We start from the raw sequence: 19,696 nt of genomic DNA, 5'->3' as shown, positions 1-19,696 counted from the left end.
CCTACATTGTCCTGATCCCCAGCCAGCCAGCAAATAGCCAAACAACAGCAACAAGTGAAAAATAAAAAAGCAGGATAGCATTACGGTATCTCTAAAGAATTTGTTAAATGAGGAAATGTTTAATGGAGGTTTCACCATTCATTTACCTCAAAGGAGACTAAGGTTACTCACACTACAAAATAAAACAAACAATAAAGGTCTGGAATGCAAATTGCTCTGGAATGCAATATGACACCACACTCACTGCCTTTAATCTTAACTACAGGGCATTAAAATCTTCACACACACATGAATTCTTCCTAATGCAGGTTTGAATAAACTGAACATTGTTTTGGATCCTTGCCTCTCCCTCAGCAACTTCACATTCCTTTGAATGCAAGAAATGGGCCCCTATATATGGCCATACACAGCCTGGGAAGTCCGATTGTATGGAGTTCCTGCTTACATGAACATCAAGGGGCACAAAGCCCTAGGGGTGGATTACACCTCCACCGCCTGCTCATACTGTCATTGAAAATGACAGCTAAAGATGGATCAAAAGATAATCAAATCTAGCATTCTGTTTCTGACAGCAATTTCTGGCGACCAGTGGGGCATGAATCTGATAGCACTACTGCTGCCCCACATCAACTAGTATTCATTCTGCCTCTGCATGTGGAGGCTCCATTTACCCATTATGGCAAACAAATGGAACCGATAATAAAACAGTGCAATAGTTTTCTGCTCCATTCAAGCCATGCCCTCCTCCAGGATACTCCATCCTACTCTCCAAATACTGAAACCTTTCCTCGTAATTTAGTTCCAGCAGGGTCCTATTGTTGATCCCTTTACTATTAGGTCAATGAAATCATCAATACCTGGATTGGATTAGAGGAAGTCATACTCACCTTTTGCAATTTTTGCATAATTTCACAACTGCATCCAGGGAGATATTCTTGCAGAAACTCAGCTTCACACATTCCAAAGTCCTGAAGCAGAAGCTAGCCAACAGGCAAACCCTGAAGCCCATAAACAAGACACAAGCTACAAGTTAAGTTCTGCTTTTGAAGTAAGATTTGAAAAGGAATTTTGCTCTAGGAAGTCACTTCTCGGATTAAGCACACAGCACATTCTAAACCATCAAAGGTCGCCTATTCCTGATGGACACAGCACTAGGTGAAAAGCTATTTCATGATTTCAAGACCAGATACTTATTTGCAAGATGATTCAGACATTTTTGGGGTATATGTATTCTACAGGATGTGATGCGTTTGCACTCCTTAAATCAGCAATGAAAGGCTTTGCTGTAGGAGAAGCCACATTTCACATTTTCTTAACTTTGTTTCATGCTTCTCCATAAAGTATTTATTTTGTCGTTCATTTCTGAAGGTTACATACAAGAGGTTAGCTTCTACACCAGGGTTACCAACCTTTACGGACCAGTTGGTACATTTTGAATTCTGGGAGAGTGTTGTGGGTGCCAGTCACAAAATAGTTTCCACGGGGGGCATGGTATAACACAGAATTAGGGAGCATAGTCATTGCTGCTTCTACCACCTCAAGGACTTCCTGTTTATCATAGGAAGTCAGTTATATCCTGCTGGTGCTGATTGTAGACATACAGCTGTTAAAGTCACAAGTGCTCTGCTTTCCCTAATGCCAATCCTAAACCAAAAGCTCAGCTGCCCTCTTGTGCCCAGTTTCCAAGGGACTATTCCCCATTAAACCTAAGGAGATTTATTTCTGAAGTAAACAATGCATACCATTGTACCGTAACTTACAGTGACTTCTTAAGGAGTGCAGGGACATCATTTCATGTACGGTAGGAGATATCCCTGAGTCTTGTTGCAAAGTTTTCACATTTTGCACTTGCCATTTGGGGAAAGTCCTCTTTTAACATCCACCCATACTTACTGACTGTGTACTAGTATTTGCAAAAACTTCCACGGAGTACCTGATCTCAGTCAAACCCACCACAGGAAAAGTACATCCTGGTTGCCAGGAAAAAGGGAAGGGAAATCATGGCGATTCCAAGGTCTGCTAAAAAAATAAGATGGAAGCAGGGAAAGCATACTAATGGGGAGCAGAAAATAGAAGCTCTTATGACCCCAGGGATTTCTACTGTCTGGGATCCAAACAACTCACTTAGCTCTGACTCAACTCATTTGCTTAAAAACACTGACAGACGGGAACAGCCAGACCAGCTCATTTTACCTAAATTGCTTAGAAATTGTTTAGAAGGGCACCTGCACATTTCAGCTCATAGCTTTCTTTCCAGGAGGGCCAGTTTAGAGTCTGAGAGCCTTAGCCTAGAGGCCCCAATGAAGGCCTTCATGGGTGTCATGGCACCCAGAGATTCCAGGTTGGCAATCTCTGGATTAAATGTCCAAAACATTCATTAGCCATCAGCTTCAATATACTTAACAAGGATGCAGCTTGGGTGGGGAGAGGGGGTTATTGGTTTATTTTTGTTCTTTTTTTATTATGCATTTTGTGTGGTTTTGTATCCTGAGATTTAATAAGTTAATAAAAATAATATTATTCAAGTATTTCAGAGCTTGTTGCTAACAAGATACTGATCTGCTTGCAGCCAGTGGGAGTGGAGGGCTATGCAATCAAGAAAGTCCATCAATATTATTACAGCAATTTAGCTGAATGTGCTGCAGTCTGAATAACTGCAAGGAGGACATGTTCCAGTGCTGTGACATTTAAATCCACTTAGTTCGTAGAAGAAAAATAGCTACATGAGAAGCAGCTGGAAACATTTCTGAAAATAATGGAATCAAAAAGTTAAACAGAACAGACCAATCAGATGAAGCCCGGATTGTCCAGCAGTGCTAGAATGCATCTAAAGAACATAACGCACTTACAATTATATAGCTGTTGCCATAGCTACCTAGGAAACAGTCTTAATGCTCTGCAAATCAGAATGGCAAATTGAAGGGTTCGGGGAAAAGCTCTTAGGTTATTTTGTCTACTCTCCACTCTGGATCTTAATTAACAGATCCTCAGCTTCTGGGGGTGAAAATCCAGTCATGATGAAAAGGGAGATTACAAATTGTACCTACTGGTAACAACTGCAGCTTAGTAGCCGCTGATGCACACCAGGTTACTTTAGCAACAACAAAAACCGCTCTCCTTTTTAAATGTAGATGATAAACTAATCAGAAATAGTCTTTATGCTCTACAACAGCCATATGATCGCCTGTGTCAGCAGCACAAGGTACGTACCCTGAAAGGGAGATAGCAAAACTCCAAATTTTGCCTGAAAATAAATCAGTTCAAACCACAATTTTGGAGCTGAACTGTCCCGCCCTGCCTCATTCCCCAGGCAGGCTGCAGAAACATGGGTGTCAGGAGGGCAGCTCCACCGTACCATTACTGGCTGCTACTGTTTGAAGGTCAGATTACATTTTTATTGCATAATTTCCTTGAACACGTCACTTGCAAAATGTCCTCAAACACCCTACCCTTTCTTGCTGGTTGCAGTGGAACTTAAATCAAGGAAAGAAAGCTTCCGGCAGCTCCCCGCCAAAGCTTGAACTCCAATGTCAGTGACCTCTTTACAGCCACTAACATCCAGGTACCTGCAGCAATTAAAAAGAAGAAGAAGAAAAAACCAGCATCCATATATAGCAATCAGCTGATTATGTAGATCAGAGGTAAGTGTTTAAAGTAGTTACGGCAGCTCCATTTAGTACATGGTTGGTTTTTATGATCCAGCCCCATAGCAGACTAAACTAGCAAGCATGCACATAAGGACGGGTGCACCTTACCGATTGTGTCATGACATTGTTTCAGGGCAGTTCCTGGCAATATTTATACGTGGTTACAGATGAATAACTTGAGCTTCCCCTTTTAACACTTCCCAGGTAAGATGGGAAGCAGGAATTTGCACAGATGTGCACAGAGCTCACACAATTCCGAGCACAATTCAAAGTTAAATTAAAGTACATTTGTTTCATTTGTGGTCATTGAACAAGCAAATCTCCAAACTTGGCTTTTGATTCTCTTGTCTGCAGTATTAATTTAAACAATATCATATCGCAAGGTAAAATTATAAAGCTGTAATAAAACACTCTGCTGTAAAGCATCTTGTAAATAATCCATAATGATTTTAGAAAAGCTTTCTACTTTATCTTGCCACATGGTATGTTGGACAACTAATTAACCAATTAGGAGATGATGCATAAAATACTTATGATGGTGTGTCTTCAGTCCAAATAAATATATTGAATGAGTTATCAAATAAGAGCACTGCATAAAATAAAACAATGAACTATGAGTACAAGCCAGTTTTATCCACCCTTCAAACTTATCACCATGAACTCATGAAATTCAAGGCAATCTAAGAATACAACTGGTCGTCAGCCAGGGAAAAGCCAATCTTTCAAGGATTAAGTGGTAATAATGCTGACAAAATTCCATGCTACTCAAATAACTGACTAACTCTGTTTTAGAAGCAAGATAAATGGTTCCTTTAAAAGTCATTCTACACACACCAATCACTGTCTCTGGGCTTTCCAAAGACTGCCATTATTGGGGAATCACCTTTCACCAAAGTCAGTTGAGGAATGGTGTAATGCCCCCACTGAGAATGGGTTTTATTATCACATGCTCCATCCCAATCTCTCACACAAATTTCCCTTGTTAGGCCCCTGCTACACTATGTTTAAAGTTGTATCATGGGACATTAAATAATGCTGGGAACCCTAACTGCAGTGCAGATTTCACTCTCAAGTAGCACTCCAACTTGAACACTATAATGAGATTTCCTTTTCAAAAGCTAACGTTTAGAATCTAAGATGCCCTGGACTACTTTTTAAAAACATTAATAATTGTATATTGCCATGCATTTCCAAGTGTCATGTAATGAGGTACCAAATGTGCAGTGTTTTGTTTGGCTACTACAGAATTGCATGCTTCTCTGTAAAATGAATATTTTTATTTTACAATTGCGTTTTGCATTTTGCGCGTACATGGCATCCACCACAAACACTGAATCATGCCATGCTCCTGTAAGCAGGAACACCACATCATCCAAAGGGTTAAAAATGACAGTGTGATTTAAAACACCTGAGAACAATAATGATGCGGCCAGGGCAGGACTTTGCAGGAGAGGTCTGGAGCCCCAAAGTATTATAAAAGGGTTCTTCATTAGACGATTAAGTCTGGTGTGCTGGTGGCCTGTAAGACCTTTAAGTCTAGAGTTGAAAGATTGCTTGCACCATTGAATAACAAATGCATTTACAATAGCTAGTCTTCAAACATACCTGATTGTTGGTAAGCCAATGCTGATTTCTAAAAGGCTTATATCAGTTACTTGGGAGCATGAATTGAGAACCAAACTTTCCAGTTTAGGACATTTCTTCACAATTAAATGTACAACACAATCCCTAACCTGCAGCCCAACAGGAGAGAGAAAAAGGAAACACAACAATTTGGGTAGCACTCTTCATCTAGTGCAGCTCTACGATCTTATTGCCACTATCATGCAGGCTTCTCTATTGCAGTTTCAACCAATTGAAAAGGAAGGAATGCATCAATATATATGTAATAGTCACAGGCCAGCAGACTGGCCAGTTGGCTACGCTAGTTGTGACAGTCTTATCAACCACAGCAGTCCTACGCAAAACAAGAGGCACTTTTCCTGAGTTGCTGCAAGATTTGTTCTGCTGTGAAATAAAAACCACCTACTCAAAAAACGTACTCGCGTAAGATGGCAAAATAGCAGCTGTTAAGAAAGCAAATACTGAGAATGCACAGTCATATGGCAATAAACTTTTATATAGCTCACTGCTGTTTTTCTCCTCCGCAGTTCTGACACAATCACAGACAACATGAAATATATATATATCAACATGACTTTTGCATTATAGTAATAATTATAATAAACCACCACATCTATCTTCCCTCTGTAGTTTCTTCAACAGACGGAGTCCTCATGCTGAAATACTTCATCCGTCAGCAGGCAAGTTAAATGCAATTAGCCTAATTTGCACTCCATGCGCATGAACATGGTTGATGCTATATCACAGTTGGACAATATGCTGTATTTAATAATAAATCAGCGTTGTGCTAGAATTAACTCAACTTGTGGTGGCAAACTTTGATTTAAACCATTCACAGTTTGCCACAAGCAAATTTCAGTCACTGCTGAATATAGTCACAAGCATAATTCCAATGAAAACTGTTATATCCCATTTGTGGCCCATTTGTTTTTTTAACTCACCCTCTGGTTTAGAATTCTCCGCCCACCTTGCTACCACCATTTTCTAACCTAACTTCAAAACACTGAAAACTAGAACTTTTTGAAAAGTGCTAAGTGGGATTTCAGATTTCCAGTAAGAACTTGTAACCCGTACATGTGAGCCTTGAATTCATGAATACCCGTGATTCATGTCTTTCTTTTGCCCACACTCAGCACATACATAACAATTTATTCCACACAAATGAAGACAGGGGAACAAGGGGGGGGGGACTACCTGCTTACCATATTGAGCCCTGTAAGGTTAACACTAGTTAGCTTTTTCATAGAGCTTATGACTTTCGCCAAGCACTCCTCAGTAATCTTGTGAATTCTGCCAATGTTCAGCACCTCTAGATCTGGACACTTCACAGCCACGGATCTCAAGCATTTGTCAGTAAGAGCATGGCATCCAAATATTTCCAGCTTCTTAAGGCTAGAAAAGACACGATAGAGAAAAGTAACATGGTTTTCTGATATTATCAGTTCAATGATCATTAAACCACCACTGTTTCATAAACTTGTCCAAAATGTTTATATATTTTAAAAAATAAGGATGCATATGGGTATCATAACTGTATTGATTCCACAACTCCAATATGAAACAGCTTAAGGAAGTAGATGATAAAACTACTAATGAAATTGTATCTCAAATGTTCTAAATAGGTTCATTTGTATGAAATTATACGTGTTTGTATGTCTTTTTATATGTTTGTATTGTTTGTTTAAAAAATTTTGTAAAACCAATAAAAAATTTATAAAATAAATAAATAAATAAATAAATAGGTTCATTTGTGCAATTTCACAAATTGGAAGTGCTATAAAAAGAATAACCCTGTGTTCACACCAAGATCAGCAACACCAGCTATTACTTTTTTGATGCCATAAAAGTATGAGGCATCGTATGCTATTAAATATGCAATATAGAAGGCTTATGTTATATGTTTAGTATATTTTTCCTCCATTTATTATTAGTAAAAATAATGAAATTCCAATTATAATACGCTTCGTTAACTTAGACCTTTATCAACAAGAATACTGATTATCAGAGATATCAGCTTCATATTTACTTAGAAGTCTCACCATTTTCAATAAGGTTTGCACCTTAATATTACAACTGTGACACCTTTTTCCCCAGGCTGAGGCATCACAATAACTGGACCAACACAGAGACAATATTTTTTTACAAGGAAGATTTTCACCAGAATTCATTGACTTGCCAAACACCATTATATATAAAACCCTGAAAATCTCATTTGAAGCTAGAGGCAGGCAGCATGGTATCAGCTGGGCAGAACTGAGACAGTTAAGTTCCCTAACAGTAAATAGCTTGTGTGACATATTTGTTACGTGTGCAGCGCCATGAACTTCAGAACAGATATATTAAATCATGGAGCATATGGGGAAAACTGCATCCTATTCAACGTCCTACAAAGTGCCAATGGCAGCTTCTCTCTCTGGTTGAATAACAACTTTGGGAGAGGGCCATTTTTACCAAAATCAACATGCACAGGTAAAGGACTAACCCACCCCTTCCAACACATCATCGTTCTAATTCTGAGTAGTTGCTGTTTATTTACTTTAAAAACCAGAGACATAAAATGCATTCACACATTTTACATATTGTCTAGCTTGGCCCTCAGGTGACAGACTGTGGGTTCTGTTAAAAGTGGTAGATTAATGTGAGAACATGTGCAGTTAAGCAATTCAGATATGCTGAAATAACGCTTCCAGATGGGGCTTAATTTGCAAACTGAAATATTGCAAGTGATTGGTTGTCAACAGGGTTTTTAAAATATATGTTTATTAGATTTACCTCAGAGAGGTTAAATCCAGATTAAATGGGTGGGGGGAGAATACAGCCTGACATTTTGATGCCAACAAGACTGTGTGGCTACTTAAAAAAAAAAAACTATTTGTGGGAGATCCTGCAATAAACAACTTCCTGGAAGGGCCCCAAAAGTATGAACCAGCTTTACACCAGAGAGAAATCCATGTAGGCTGTACCCACAAAGGAAGTTAAAAATATTTTTCATAAAGTGAAAACCTAAGGAAACTCTGGGAAAACAATAAGAAAAACAAATGTGCGACAGCAAATCAGGCAGGCGATATTCTGATTTATTTATCAGTAGCTCCTGGCTGTGTTGCTCCTGCCATGTCTTAAGCGGCTCTGTTATATTTTCCTGCATTATCGCAGATGTCTTCGCAGTCATACTTGCACTCTGTGCTGAAACACAAATTCATCGTACGCTTTTATTGCACTCAGCTGGAGTATTCCATATCATTAAAGTGCATCTGCCATGTGTAAACACATCAGCAAGAAGAATCATCGCACTATGCCATGCTCTGAAATTTTGCAATAAAAAGAACAGTCAAATTATGATGGGGAAAGAAGCCCATGTTGAAATCAGTCATCGTATGAGAGCATCTTTTTAACAATCAAGGCAAGGAGCCAATACTGATTAAGCCACTTAAAATAATGTATTTTGTGTCTTGTTCTGTTCTAATTTTACAGCCATGACAATCAAAAGTAACTTCTCAACAGATTATATTCATGTAAATCTGACGCTGGAGATATCAAGGAAAACTCGTTTTGGCTCTATGTCACTTCAGGTAGCTGCTGGTGCCATGTTAGGTCTGAAGTCAGGTGCTACAGTATTAGAAGGGAACAGTGTCTTCCCTAACATTGGGCCCTGGGGTTCTGGTTGCCTGACCCTATGACTACTGGCACAATGACTTAAATGGCAAAGTCAGTGCTGTTTTTCTAGAAAAAGAGGTGCCGGAACTCACCATGAACGCCTACCTTGTTCTCTGAGTTCCAGTGAGTTCCTGCTGAGGGGAAAAGCCCTGTGCAAAGTAATGATTGAACAGAGGTGAAACTAGGCTTTGTTTCACATAGGTCAAAGACCTCCCTTGCACATCTGTGTACACACATACACAGGCTGGGAGCCTTAATGGCACCCCTCTGGAGGCTTTACCTGGGGCAAAAAACCTGGCTAGTCCTGTCCCCCATCGCTACAGCTTGAACTAGACATAACATATTCAAAACATCTTTACATTTAATGTGCATTTTAAAAATGAATATAGCAGCTGCTGGGGGGTTTATAATTATCAAAATTGTAGCAGGCATTGATGGAGCATTTAATCTTTTCCTCCCCTGCTGTGGTCCTGATGAAAATCACTCTTCTAGAGCTGCTATTTGCATTGGGATGAAAGCTCCCATTCCTCAGTTTTGAAATACCTTCTTCTTTAATTTAAAAAGATAAACCTCCCATATTTTGTTTTGTTGTTGTCTTTGCTATCAGTTGCAATGAGTAGGCTTTTAAAAATAGGAACTGTTACTCACAGGAAATAATAAAATACAATTCTTTAAGCATAAATTATCCAAAGTGGAAAAAAGAGCCACCATTCTGAAAATATTGAAGGAATTAGAGCAAATCAATACAGATTAGACAGAGAAGTACAAAAAGCAATTTTCAGACAGTCCTGTACAGACTCTCAAATAAACAGCCTGGAACATCAAGTCCAAAGGCTTCAACAACAAAAGAACCTCTTGGATTCAGATACTTCATACATATTAAGCAGAATGAACCACCTAAGTAGAATGACCCATCTAAATTAAGATGCCTCTTAATGGAAAGAAATGGGGTTTTGGTTTTTTCTAATGCAGAAGTATATGTGGGCATGATCTCATACAACAAATAATTGGAGCAGCCAGATCTTTACAGACTGTGTATAATGATGGTTTTGTTTCTAACCACTATGAAAAAACTACTATGTACCTAAGATATAATGAAATACAAACAAGCTAGAATTATGTGGCGGAGGAGGGATGGGCCCCACAACCCATATTTGTTTATTTATACACATATATACAATAGCCTAATAGTCCAGCCTTAGCATGTCTTACCTTCCAGATTTCACAGTATAGGATGGGTTTAGTTCTTATTGATTTGTTACTGAACCTGCTGGGAGTTGGACCTTCTTGCAAATACTAAATGTTTCTATTTTTGGATGCCATAGACGATAACATAAATCCTGTAATCCATGGACCCAATTACACATGCAGGACTGCCAAGTAACTGGAAACAGAATCCTCCCACCGTGACTTTGCCAACATGATTTTGAAGAACACCTGAATAGGACTCATATGATGACAAATATAGGCGTAGGTATGATTTGAAGGCCAGAGGTTAATACTAAGGGAAATATTTATGACACAATCTCTTTAAAGTTCCAAGACAGCACAGGGTGAGGCATAGAGTAAAAGGGATTGTAAGAAAATTGTAATTACAGAACATAGATCCTGACTGGCTTAAAACTGGCAAAATGAACAGAGGTTGAAAAGAGAAAGAAATAAGCAAAGCTTTGACAGACGGTGGCTACCATCTGTTAACAATGGTTTTGCATTGTATTCATTTCCCTTGATATTACATGCCTTTTAATAAGTTTATTGTCTTCATTTGTCTTGTTAGCACACCTTGGATAAAATTCATCACGGGTAAAATTAATTTTAAAACATTATCCACTAAACTTTTTGTTGCCCTGGGCAGGCGCCTGCTGTATATGAGTCGTAGCCAGACTGAGACAGACAGTATTTATTGACTAAAACTTTCTAGGCAAACACACAACCAAATGAAAACTGTACCTGAGAAGTTAGCGTGAATTCTAAAAAAATGAAATCCTGTCCTTTTCATTTTTATAACTAAATATAGGTTCAGAACCCCGAGACCTTGTACATACTTTCAGCTTTAATAATTTGGCATTGAATTGGCCAAATGACTATTTCCAAGGAATAGCTCAAAACAAAATGTAAAAAGCGGTTACTTTTGCAACTGAAAGTTTGTGCTAATTTAAGGCACCAGCCCTCAATAATGCAACATTGTTCTGAGGGCAATTAGCAAAAGGGTATGAGGGAATGTGATGCTAACACTCAACACCAAGATGAAGGTCTACCAGGCTTTGCACATTGAGCACACTGTTTTATGGAAGTGCGTCTTGGGCAACTTACAACTGTCAGGGGTGATGCCTCAGCTGTGCTGTGTCAGAAAAAAATTGGGCATCACATGGCAGCACAGAATTTCAAACAAAGATGTGTTCTCTCAAGCCCACTGCTGGCTTATGTCCAAAGAATGGAAGATGGCAGAATCCTCAAGGCTGTGTTCTATGAGGAGCTGGCTTCAGGCACTAGGCTAATTGGCAGACCAAGTATGCATCACAAAGATGACATGACATGAAAGCTGGCAACACAAACCTTGCCATGTTGTAATCCCCTGCAGATGGCCTTTATGCCTGAAGACAGACAGCCCAGTCATGTATCCATAGCAGCGACCAGAGGAGGAAGGAGTGCAGAAAGAAGAAACACCATAGTGTATCCGCTTCAGCACAACCAGACGCCTTCACCTGCCCCAGCTGGTGAGCTCTACAATATAAGCTGCTTCTTTGATGACGATTTGTGAATTATGGCATGCTATTGCACTCATGCCTGTTGTCTTTGTCCATGGAGTTTTCTTGGCAGGGATACTGGAGTGGTTTGCGGGTTCCTACTCCAGGTGGATCACGTTTGGTCAAAACTCTCCACTATGACCTGTCCGTCTTGGGTGGCCCTGCACGGCGTAGCTCATAGCTTCTCTGAGTTATTGAAGCCCCTTCACCACAGCAAGGCAGTGATCCATGAAGGCTCCAATACTTTGGCCCCCTCATGAGAAGAGAAGACTCCCTGAAAAAGACCCTGATGTTGAGAAAGATGGAGGGCACAAGGAGAAGGGGATGACAGAGGACGAGATGGTTGGACAGTATTCTCAAAGCTATGAACATGAGTTTGACCAAACTGCGGGAGGCAGTGGAAGACAGGAGTGTCTGGCTTGCTCTGGTCGATGGGGTCACGAAGAGTCAGACATGACTAAAAGACTAAACAACAACAACAACATTGCACTCATATTCTACTTTGAGCCATCAACATCTGGTTGGCTACTGCAGGAACAATATGCTGGACTAGATAGGTCTTGGTCTGATCCATTTATGTGTTTATCTATGCCAACAACAGCAAATAAATAAAATGATTGTGTTTTCAGAGAGAAAACGCACAACCTTGTGAACCATATATAGCTATAGTGATGAAACAAGCACTAAATATTCGTATTGTGGTGCTGGTATATGAATTACCTTTTCCCATGCTTTTCAATCAAGGCAGTTACTGCATCATCTGTAATCCGGCATCCATTAGTAGAAAGGCACTGCAATCTAAAACAGAGAGCAACAGCAATTATCTTCTTTTATTTGAGCAATTAAGCAATATGCAGCCCAGATTTGAGCTTATGTTATGATTTCTCTACACAGATATTCTACCTACATAGGAAGACACCTGAAAGCATCAAAGGTAGTATAGATCAGGGGCAAATGGTAGACTAGTAGATTTCTCAAAGACTTGAAATAGATAGACAGGGTTTCTGTCTAACAACAACAAGTAACAACAACAAAACATTTACTATGGCTGGCATTTAGTTAACTAATTATTTGCTATGGCTGGTCATGTATTTCACAGCCTCCATGTTCCATCCTCACCTGTTAAATGCAAAATATGTTGCAATATACACCCTCAAAAAAAAAAAAAAACTAGTCTGGAGGACCCCTTAATCTCCTTGTTTCTACAGATCCATTCTACAAAATGGTACCTAGTTGTGCGCAACAGTATGAAGAACAACAAATGTTTGGGTTTTCAATTGTACCTTACAGATGATGCTACTAAGGCAATGAGTCCTGAATCAGTAGCTCCTGTCCAGCTAATATCTACAGTTGTCAGGTTATGGCAAAAGGTGCTTGCACAAAGCAGAACTTTGTCCCCTCTAAATCCAGGACCACTGCAGCTTTTTATATTCAGTTCCTATGTGCAAAAGAAAATTCCAAGTGTGGGTTCATTAAAATGACTTTTCTTCAATAATAATAATAATAATAATAATAATAATAATAATATGCTTTTAAATATTGTCATAACATTTTCAAACAACCTCATTTAGGGGTTAGGAATGCCAGAATTAAATAAATAAAAGAGGGCAGTGGCATAGCGTGGGGGTGCAGGGGGGGCCGGCCGCACCGGGCACAACATCTGGGGCTTAGGGTTAGGGGGTGCAAATCCACGGGTTAGGGGGCACAAATTACTTGCCTTGCCCCGGGTGCTGACAACCCACGCTACGCCACTGAAAGAGGGGGTTGTATTCAGTGTCCTCTTACTGACAGAGGCTTCTATCAGCAGAACAGGGAGGCAAGCCGTTTTAATTCATCCCCTTCTCTCCACTGTACCTCCCACATTGTTTCCAAAGGGCCTCAATTCTCTGAAGCAGATTTGTGAGAGATGTGGTTGGGCTACAGGAGTGAAGGGGAAATTGGCACACGCATACACACAAATCCCCAACCCAACACTGGCCTCCAGGTCCAACTGATGGAAGCCCTTCATTGGAGCAAAGTGCCTTCCATCAGTATGGGGACGTACTGGATGCAACCCAACATATTTTATACAGCACATTTTCCTTTTAACTAGACCCTAGGCAAAGCTTTTATGAAATCAGGCTTTATTTATTTATATAATGCTACCAAGGTAGAATACATAGGGTTCCTAGTTTGTCGCCACTGACCAGCTCTACACCTGCTTAGTTCCTGAAAGGTAGCTGGGTCATGTGTCTTCAGACCGTGGCCTTATCATAAATGAGATGTCTGCAAGGTCAATGAATATTATTGAGATTCCTACTGCACTAATTTCAGCCTCAACTGTGAGTTGCAGCAAATATTCAGCACTTTCATGGCTCTTCAGATTTCACAGAAAACAAAGTAATCTTGTTGGCTTGCATATCAAATTGTTATCTCCTGCTCTGCTTCGGTCATGGTTCATTTAGATGTTTCCACTGCAGACGCACACAATCACACTCCTTGCCCTCATTTGAGTTAACAATAAATAATTCTTATGTCACGGATCAGGAAAATACTATATTGTAAAAAGGATAAGAAAATACAAAACTGGGATCCTTCCAATCAAGAAGTAAAACATCGTTTCCTTTGGTTTGCTTTTATGCCAGCTGGAGCTTCGCTTATTTCTTAGCAGGCAGCTGTAGATCCAGTGACTTCACTGTCAGTAGGGATGGATGAATCTGTCCACTTTGGTTTTTCTCATTTTCCCATTCTCAATCTCAGTTCTCCACATTTCTTTATCAGTTTGCAATTATTATTTTTTAAATAATAATTATGGAAATTAATCAGCACAAATTTATCCCAATATACACATTTTTGCAAAGCATATTTTTTCTAATATTTCTAAAATGATTTTTTGTATGTGATTTTCACTAATAAATGCAGTTGTCTGCACACTTTACCTTAGTCACATGCCACCCCGGGTTCTTTTGTAAGGAAAGGGAGGATACAAATCTAATAAATAATATAAATAGCTTATGCATTTTCTACACATTTTCTTGGTTGCAGAACTATACTGCCAAATTCAGATAACTGCAAATTTTGAAGGATATGTTTTGGTTAGTTTATTGTTCTGGAAATTAAGTAAATTTGCCTTTAAATGAAAACTTAACAAAATTTCTCCCCTAGTGTTAGCTAATAGTAATGTTTCCTTAATGAAGGCTATTAGGCTCTAACTTTTAATAGATAACCAATATTCATAAAACTTCAGAGTGCTAATGGTGGAAATCTGTGTGGCTGCAAATGGGTCAACTTTAAAACTTTTAAAATTTACGAGTAAACATCTATGGCACGACCAGTATAAAATCTACAACTTTAAAAATATATGATAGAAAATATCCACATTGAGCTTTGCATTCATAAAAAACAAAAAGTGTGTTATGAAATGTTGCCATTCATTTTTTATAATCCTTCAGGTGTCTGTCAGTTTTGACACGCCAGCAGCCTTACAAGTTACTGAACTCCCTTATGTAAGTGAAGGGAACTTGTGATCATGCTAAAACTTTCACACATCAAGGTGTTTTTGCCAAAATTTGTTTCTATTTCCAACTATTGTTTTAATGCAGATGTAAATACATGCAGATTTAATTAATTAATTAAACTCCTTTTGTTACTCAGCTACACTTTTTAAGCAAGTGAGGTGCCCGATTACTAATATTCTTATCTATGGTTTCAGAACAACAGGGCAACATCTAACAATGATTTTAAGTGGTATATATTGCAGGGAGTGAAGATCTGTTTCTGGAATCTACATTTTCAGTGATTTCTTCATTTACAATCGGGGTGGGGGGTCAGAGACAAAATGAGGCCAGATTCAAAGGCACAACAAAGTAGGCTAAGCATGTGATTCTTACATTTGTACAGTAGGCTACGTTCTAAGCTGTAAAAGTCATAGCTTAGGGTTTAAAAATACATTTTTAAAAAACCCACATTATTTACTTAGAACAGCAACAACAACTAGATCCCCACACAGCACAAAGTTGTAAGTAAAATGGACATTACTCAATTCTATGAATTACTCAGCTGTATGTAGAGTGTACATATTTTGCTAAATTAATATGAAGAGTTTATGTACAGTATTATCTATCATATGGCATTATGAGCTCCCTCTTGTGGACCCTTTTCATTCTCTTTCTCAATTTCTCTCTTAAAGTATTCAAATGAGAATTGAATTCATTCAGTAAATAACAGAATTATTCATTTTGATTTTTCAAAAGCTGAACAATATATTAATTGTTTTTTAATCTGTAGATATAAGAAGCCCACATATCTCATTATAATGCATTTGCTTAAAATCTACACCACCTATCCTCCCTTTGGGATGCCACTTCTAGGCTCAGTAGGATATGGCCTGTTCCTGCAGTTCCTCTTTTGTCTAATCCCACCTCCCAATTTCGAGTCTGCTTTAATTGCCTGTCCAGTGCACCTGCTTCTGTGCTCATTTCCACAGATATCACAGGGTCCTTGAATTCAGCTTGTATCAAGATTTGCTCAACTAAACCTTTATTTTATTCACTACTGTATGAATACGGGACACAGGTGGTGTTGTGGGTTAAACCACAGAGCCTAGGGCTTGCCAATCTGAAGGTCGGCGGTTCAAATCCCCACAATGGGGTGAGCTCCCGTTGCTCAGTCCCAGCTCCTGCCAACCTAGCAGTTCAAAATCACATCACAGTCCAAGTAGATAAATGGGTACTGCTCTGGCAGGAAGGTAAAACAGTGTTTCCGTGCGCTACTCTGGTTTGCCATGCTTAGTCATGCTGGCCACATGCTGTACGCCAGCTCCCTCGGCCAATAAAGCAAGATGAGCGCCACAACCCCAGAGTCGGCCACGACTGGACCTAATGGTCAGGGGTCCCTTTACCTTTATCTAATGTAGCATAAAGTATGTTTTCTCTGATTATTTGCCTTGTCAAGTGAGGATGCAGAATGTGGCTTTGTTTTTCTGAACTGAACCAGTAAATATTTTACAGGAACTAAACTTCAGAGCTGTGGAATATTTTGTCCTCTCTGACATAACTCCCAAATATGCTGGAATATGCAAAGTGCCTGGAGTGATATCCTTTGTCCTACTGCCACATATTTGTAAACTGTAAGTACTTATTGAATATAAGGATGCCACTTGAATGTAAGGATGCAACTGTGTATATTCAACAGGGAATATTATGTATTCCCTTACTATGTAAGATGCCAAAATAAAAAAAAATTCCTTCCAGTAGCACCTTAAAGACCAACTAAGTTAGTTCTTGGTATGAGCTTTCGTGTGCATGCACACTTCTTCAGATACACTGAAACAGAAGTTGCCAGATCCTTCTATATAGTGAGAAGGTGGGGAGGGGTATTACTCAGAAGGGTGGTAGGAATGGGTAATACCCCTCCCCACCTTCTCACTATATAGAAGGATCTGGCAACTTCTGTTTCAGTGTATCTGAAGAAGTGTGCATGCACACGAAAGCTCATACCAAGAACTAACTTAGTTGGTCTTTAAGGTGCTACTGGAAGGAATTTTTTTTTATTTTGACTATGGCAGACCAACACGGCTACCTATCTGTATATGTAAGATGCCGTCACACTCTGCAGTTAGTGTGACCGCCAACCTGCAACCACGCCAGCTACTGCATGAGGGACAGCAGGCAGGTCCAGACAAGCTGTTTAATGGAGGGTGGATAGACCTTGCATACAGCATTTCAGCAAACCACTGTGTGGAAGACCTCTTGCCCCTCTGGGAAAACATGCCTTTAAAAGGTGGTGGAGCTTCCATTAGCCCCACCAGCCTGACTAATCATCAGGGATGATGGCAGCTGTAGTGCAGCAACATCTGGGGGGGGGGCCTCTGGTACCCTACTTTTGATGTAAATTATTTATTTATTTATTTATTTATTTATTTATTTATTCATACCCCGCCCATCTGGCTGAGTTTCCCCAGCCACTCTGGGCGGCTTCCAATCGAGCATAGGTTATTATTTCTAAAGGTTTTTAAAATTAAGTTCACATAGAAGTCCACAGTCCAAGCTCTTAGTAAAATGCTAATAATAATAAAATGTTATTCATTATTAAAGTTTTATGGCAATTGCAGAGACAAAACGACGTTTCTCCAAAAGCACAGTGCTACCTTAAGAGATTCTCCACAGTGCTGGAAGAACAGCTTTAACCCCACTTCAGTAATTCTCTGGGCTTCATCGTGGCAATGATCAAGAGTGAAACATCGGGGGTGGCGACTCCCCAAACTTATCAACCACTCATCATTCAAGCAGTGGCAGTTCGTCAGGTGGATCTCCTTCCCTGGGGATATAGAAGCCAGGTTTTTTAATCTGCATACTGATACTTATAGTATATTATTATTATTACTTTTTAAATAAACAACAGAAATAATATTGAGGCAAACAAAGGCTTTGCCCCAAAAGTGAAAATTAAAGACAAGTCAAGAGTTAAGTATGTCTAGAAGAATAATGTGTTCCTGGAACATGCTATCAATAGTACAGTACTTACTATTTAGTCAAGTAGCCTCCAATGCCAAATCTTATTACTCCTAAGGATTTATTGACATCAGTGGCAAATACGCAATCACATCATACGTTCAGAAGCATAGCCACAACAGCTTGATTTTTAACTCTACTTTGCTCCAGCACATAGATTCAAGCTAGTTTGAAAACCTTAAGAGGGCTACACACTAGCGTGCTGATTTAAATCAAAACAGAGGTTCTCACAATGCTAAAGTTGATGCCAAAGGCCTTTGTTTGTGGTGGTAGTGCAGATGAGCAGAGGATACAGAAGTGTGGAAAGCACTCCTGGAATTGTGGAGCATAGGGAATCATCCCTACGGATAACCTGCCCCTTTGCATGGGATACACTACAGCAACAAGGTGGGGAGGGGAGAATAAAAAAGGGACAGAAGGCATGAAAGGAGACCTACGCCATCCTATGTGATCCATCATTCATTCATTCATTCATAAGATGTTTGAGACACTTTTTGTATATAAAAATGGATAAACCAATGAAAATAGTTTATGAAAAGCACAACATCTAGCACAGAGAGAGCAGACAACCCATACCTATCGTAGAAAGTTAACAGAAAGCACGTGGGGGAAACAAAAGTCTTGGGCAAGGAGGAAATTCTAGTGAATGCATTTTAAATATAATAGGCAGCAGTTTAAGAATGCAACAGTATACATTTTGTCATAATAAAGAGAGATGCTCTATTCCAGATAAAATGCCATAAACAAAACAAAATAGCATATGAGGACCAATGACTCGAGGATATAGGATAATATAAAATATAATTAACAAACATACAGAGCCTACCTGGTCTCAAACCCAGGAATTAGGAAATGAATTCCCATCCTCAGCACCTCATATTATTAGGGAAGGGGAGAAATTCTTACCTAATTCTTACTTCCCATAACAATCTGTTACCTGAGATGCAGCTATCCTTCAAAATTCACATTTATCTGAATTTTGTGATGCAGTTCTCAGACAAAATGTGTACAGAAATTCATATACTAGGGGAAATATCCATAGCAATAACAAGCACACAAAATATATTACATTGGGGAATTATTTGAAGAAATGTGCTTATTAGGAAAAAGTGCCAAAAAAAGTTTATTTGAACAATTGTGCACTAAAATGCTTGTGACGTTTTGTGAAGGCTTTTAAAAAAAGTTGATATGGAAATGCAGCAATATGGACTTAACACTGGAAAAATAAGAAACAAAAACTGACTTATTCTTACTTTGTACATACTGATGGTCTTTCACCTATGCCATCACTGTTTCCACATGAGAACCAACACATCTTAAGAGCAATGAAACATTTTCTTTATTACATCTTACTGCTGCTTTTAAAATTCTTCTGTTTTTGCATGTTGTGGCTTACATTGTTTTATTGTAAACTAGTCTGGAATCTGTTTGATGAAGGCTGGTATATAAATTTGTCAATCAAGTAGATAAATAAAAAAAAACAGAAGTGTCCAATTAGTACAATAGCTACCTTTGTTTCCAGCCTAACAAACTA

At 39.1% G+C, this 19,696-nt stretch overlaps 1 protein-coding gene and 1 long non-coding RNA gene across 4 annotated transcripts in view; one reads left to right on the top strand and one right to left on the bottom strand.

The window, feature by feature from the left end:
• LOC309542799 overlaps positions 1-19,696 on the top strand; it is a 390,515-nt gene that overhangs the window by 87,880 nt on the left and 282,939 nt on the right. The window lies entirely within an intron of this gene.
• Positions 1-19,696, bottom strand: part of LOC309542661 (uncharacterized protein) — a 37,042-nt gene that overhangs the window by 2,549 nt on the left and 14,797 nt on the right. For all 3 annotated transcript variants that reach the window (XM_082241511.1, XM_082241512.1, XM_082241510.1), the window contains 7 exons: positions 17,799-17,968; positions 12,955-13,109; positions 12,392-12,469; positions 6,473-6,662; positions 5,253-5,380; positions 3,450-3,566; positions 888-998 (listed from right to left, as the gene is read on the bottom strand). In XM_082241511.1, the coding sequence (XP_082097637.1) occupies positions 888-998; positions 3,450-3,566; positions 5,253-5,380; positions 6,473-6,662; positions 12,392-12,469; positions 12,955-13,109; positions 17,799-17,968 (949 nt within the window). The remainder of the gene's footprint in view (positions 1-887; positions 999-3,449; positions 3,567-5,252; positions 5,381-6,472; positions 6,663-12,391; positions 12,470-12,954; positions 13,110-17,798; positions 17,969-19,696) is intronic.

This window comes from Podarcis vaucheri (genome assembly GCF_965113315.1).
Source record: "Podarcis vaucheri genome assembly, chromosome: 11".
Classification (NCBI taxonomy): Eukaryota; Metazoa; Chordata; class Lepidosauria; order Squamata; family Lacertidae; genus Podarcis; species Podarcis vaucheri.
This window is presented reverse-complemented; position numbering and strand designations above follow the sequence as displayed.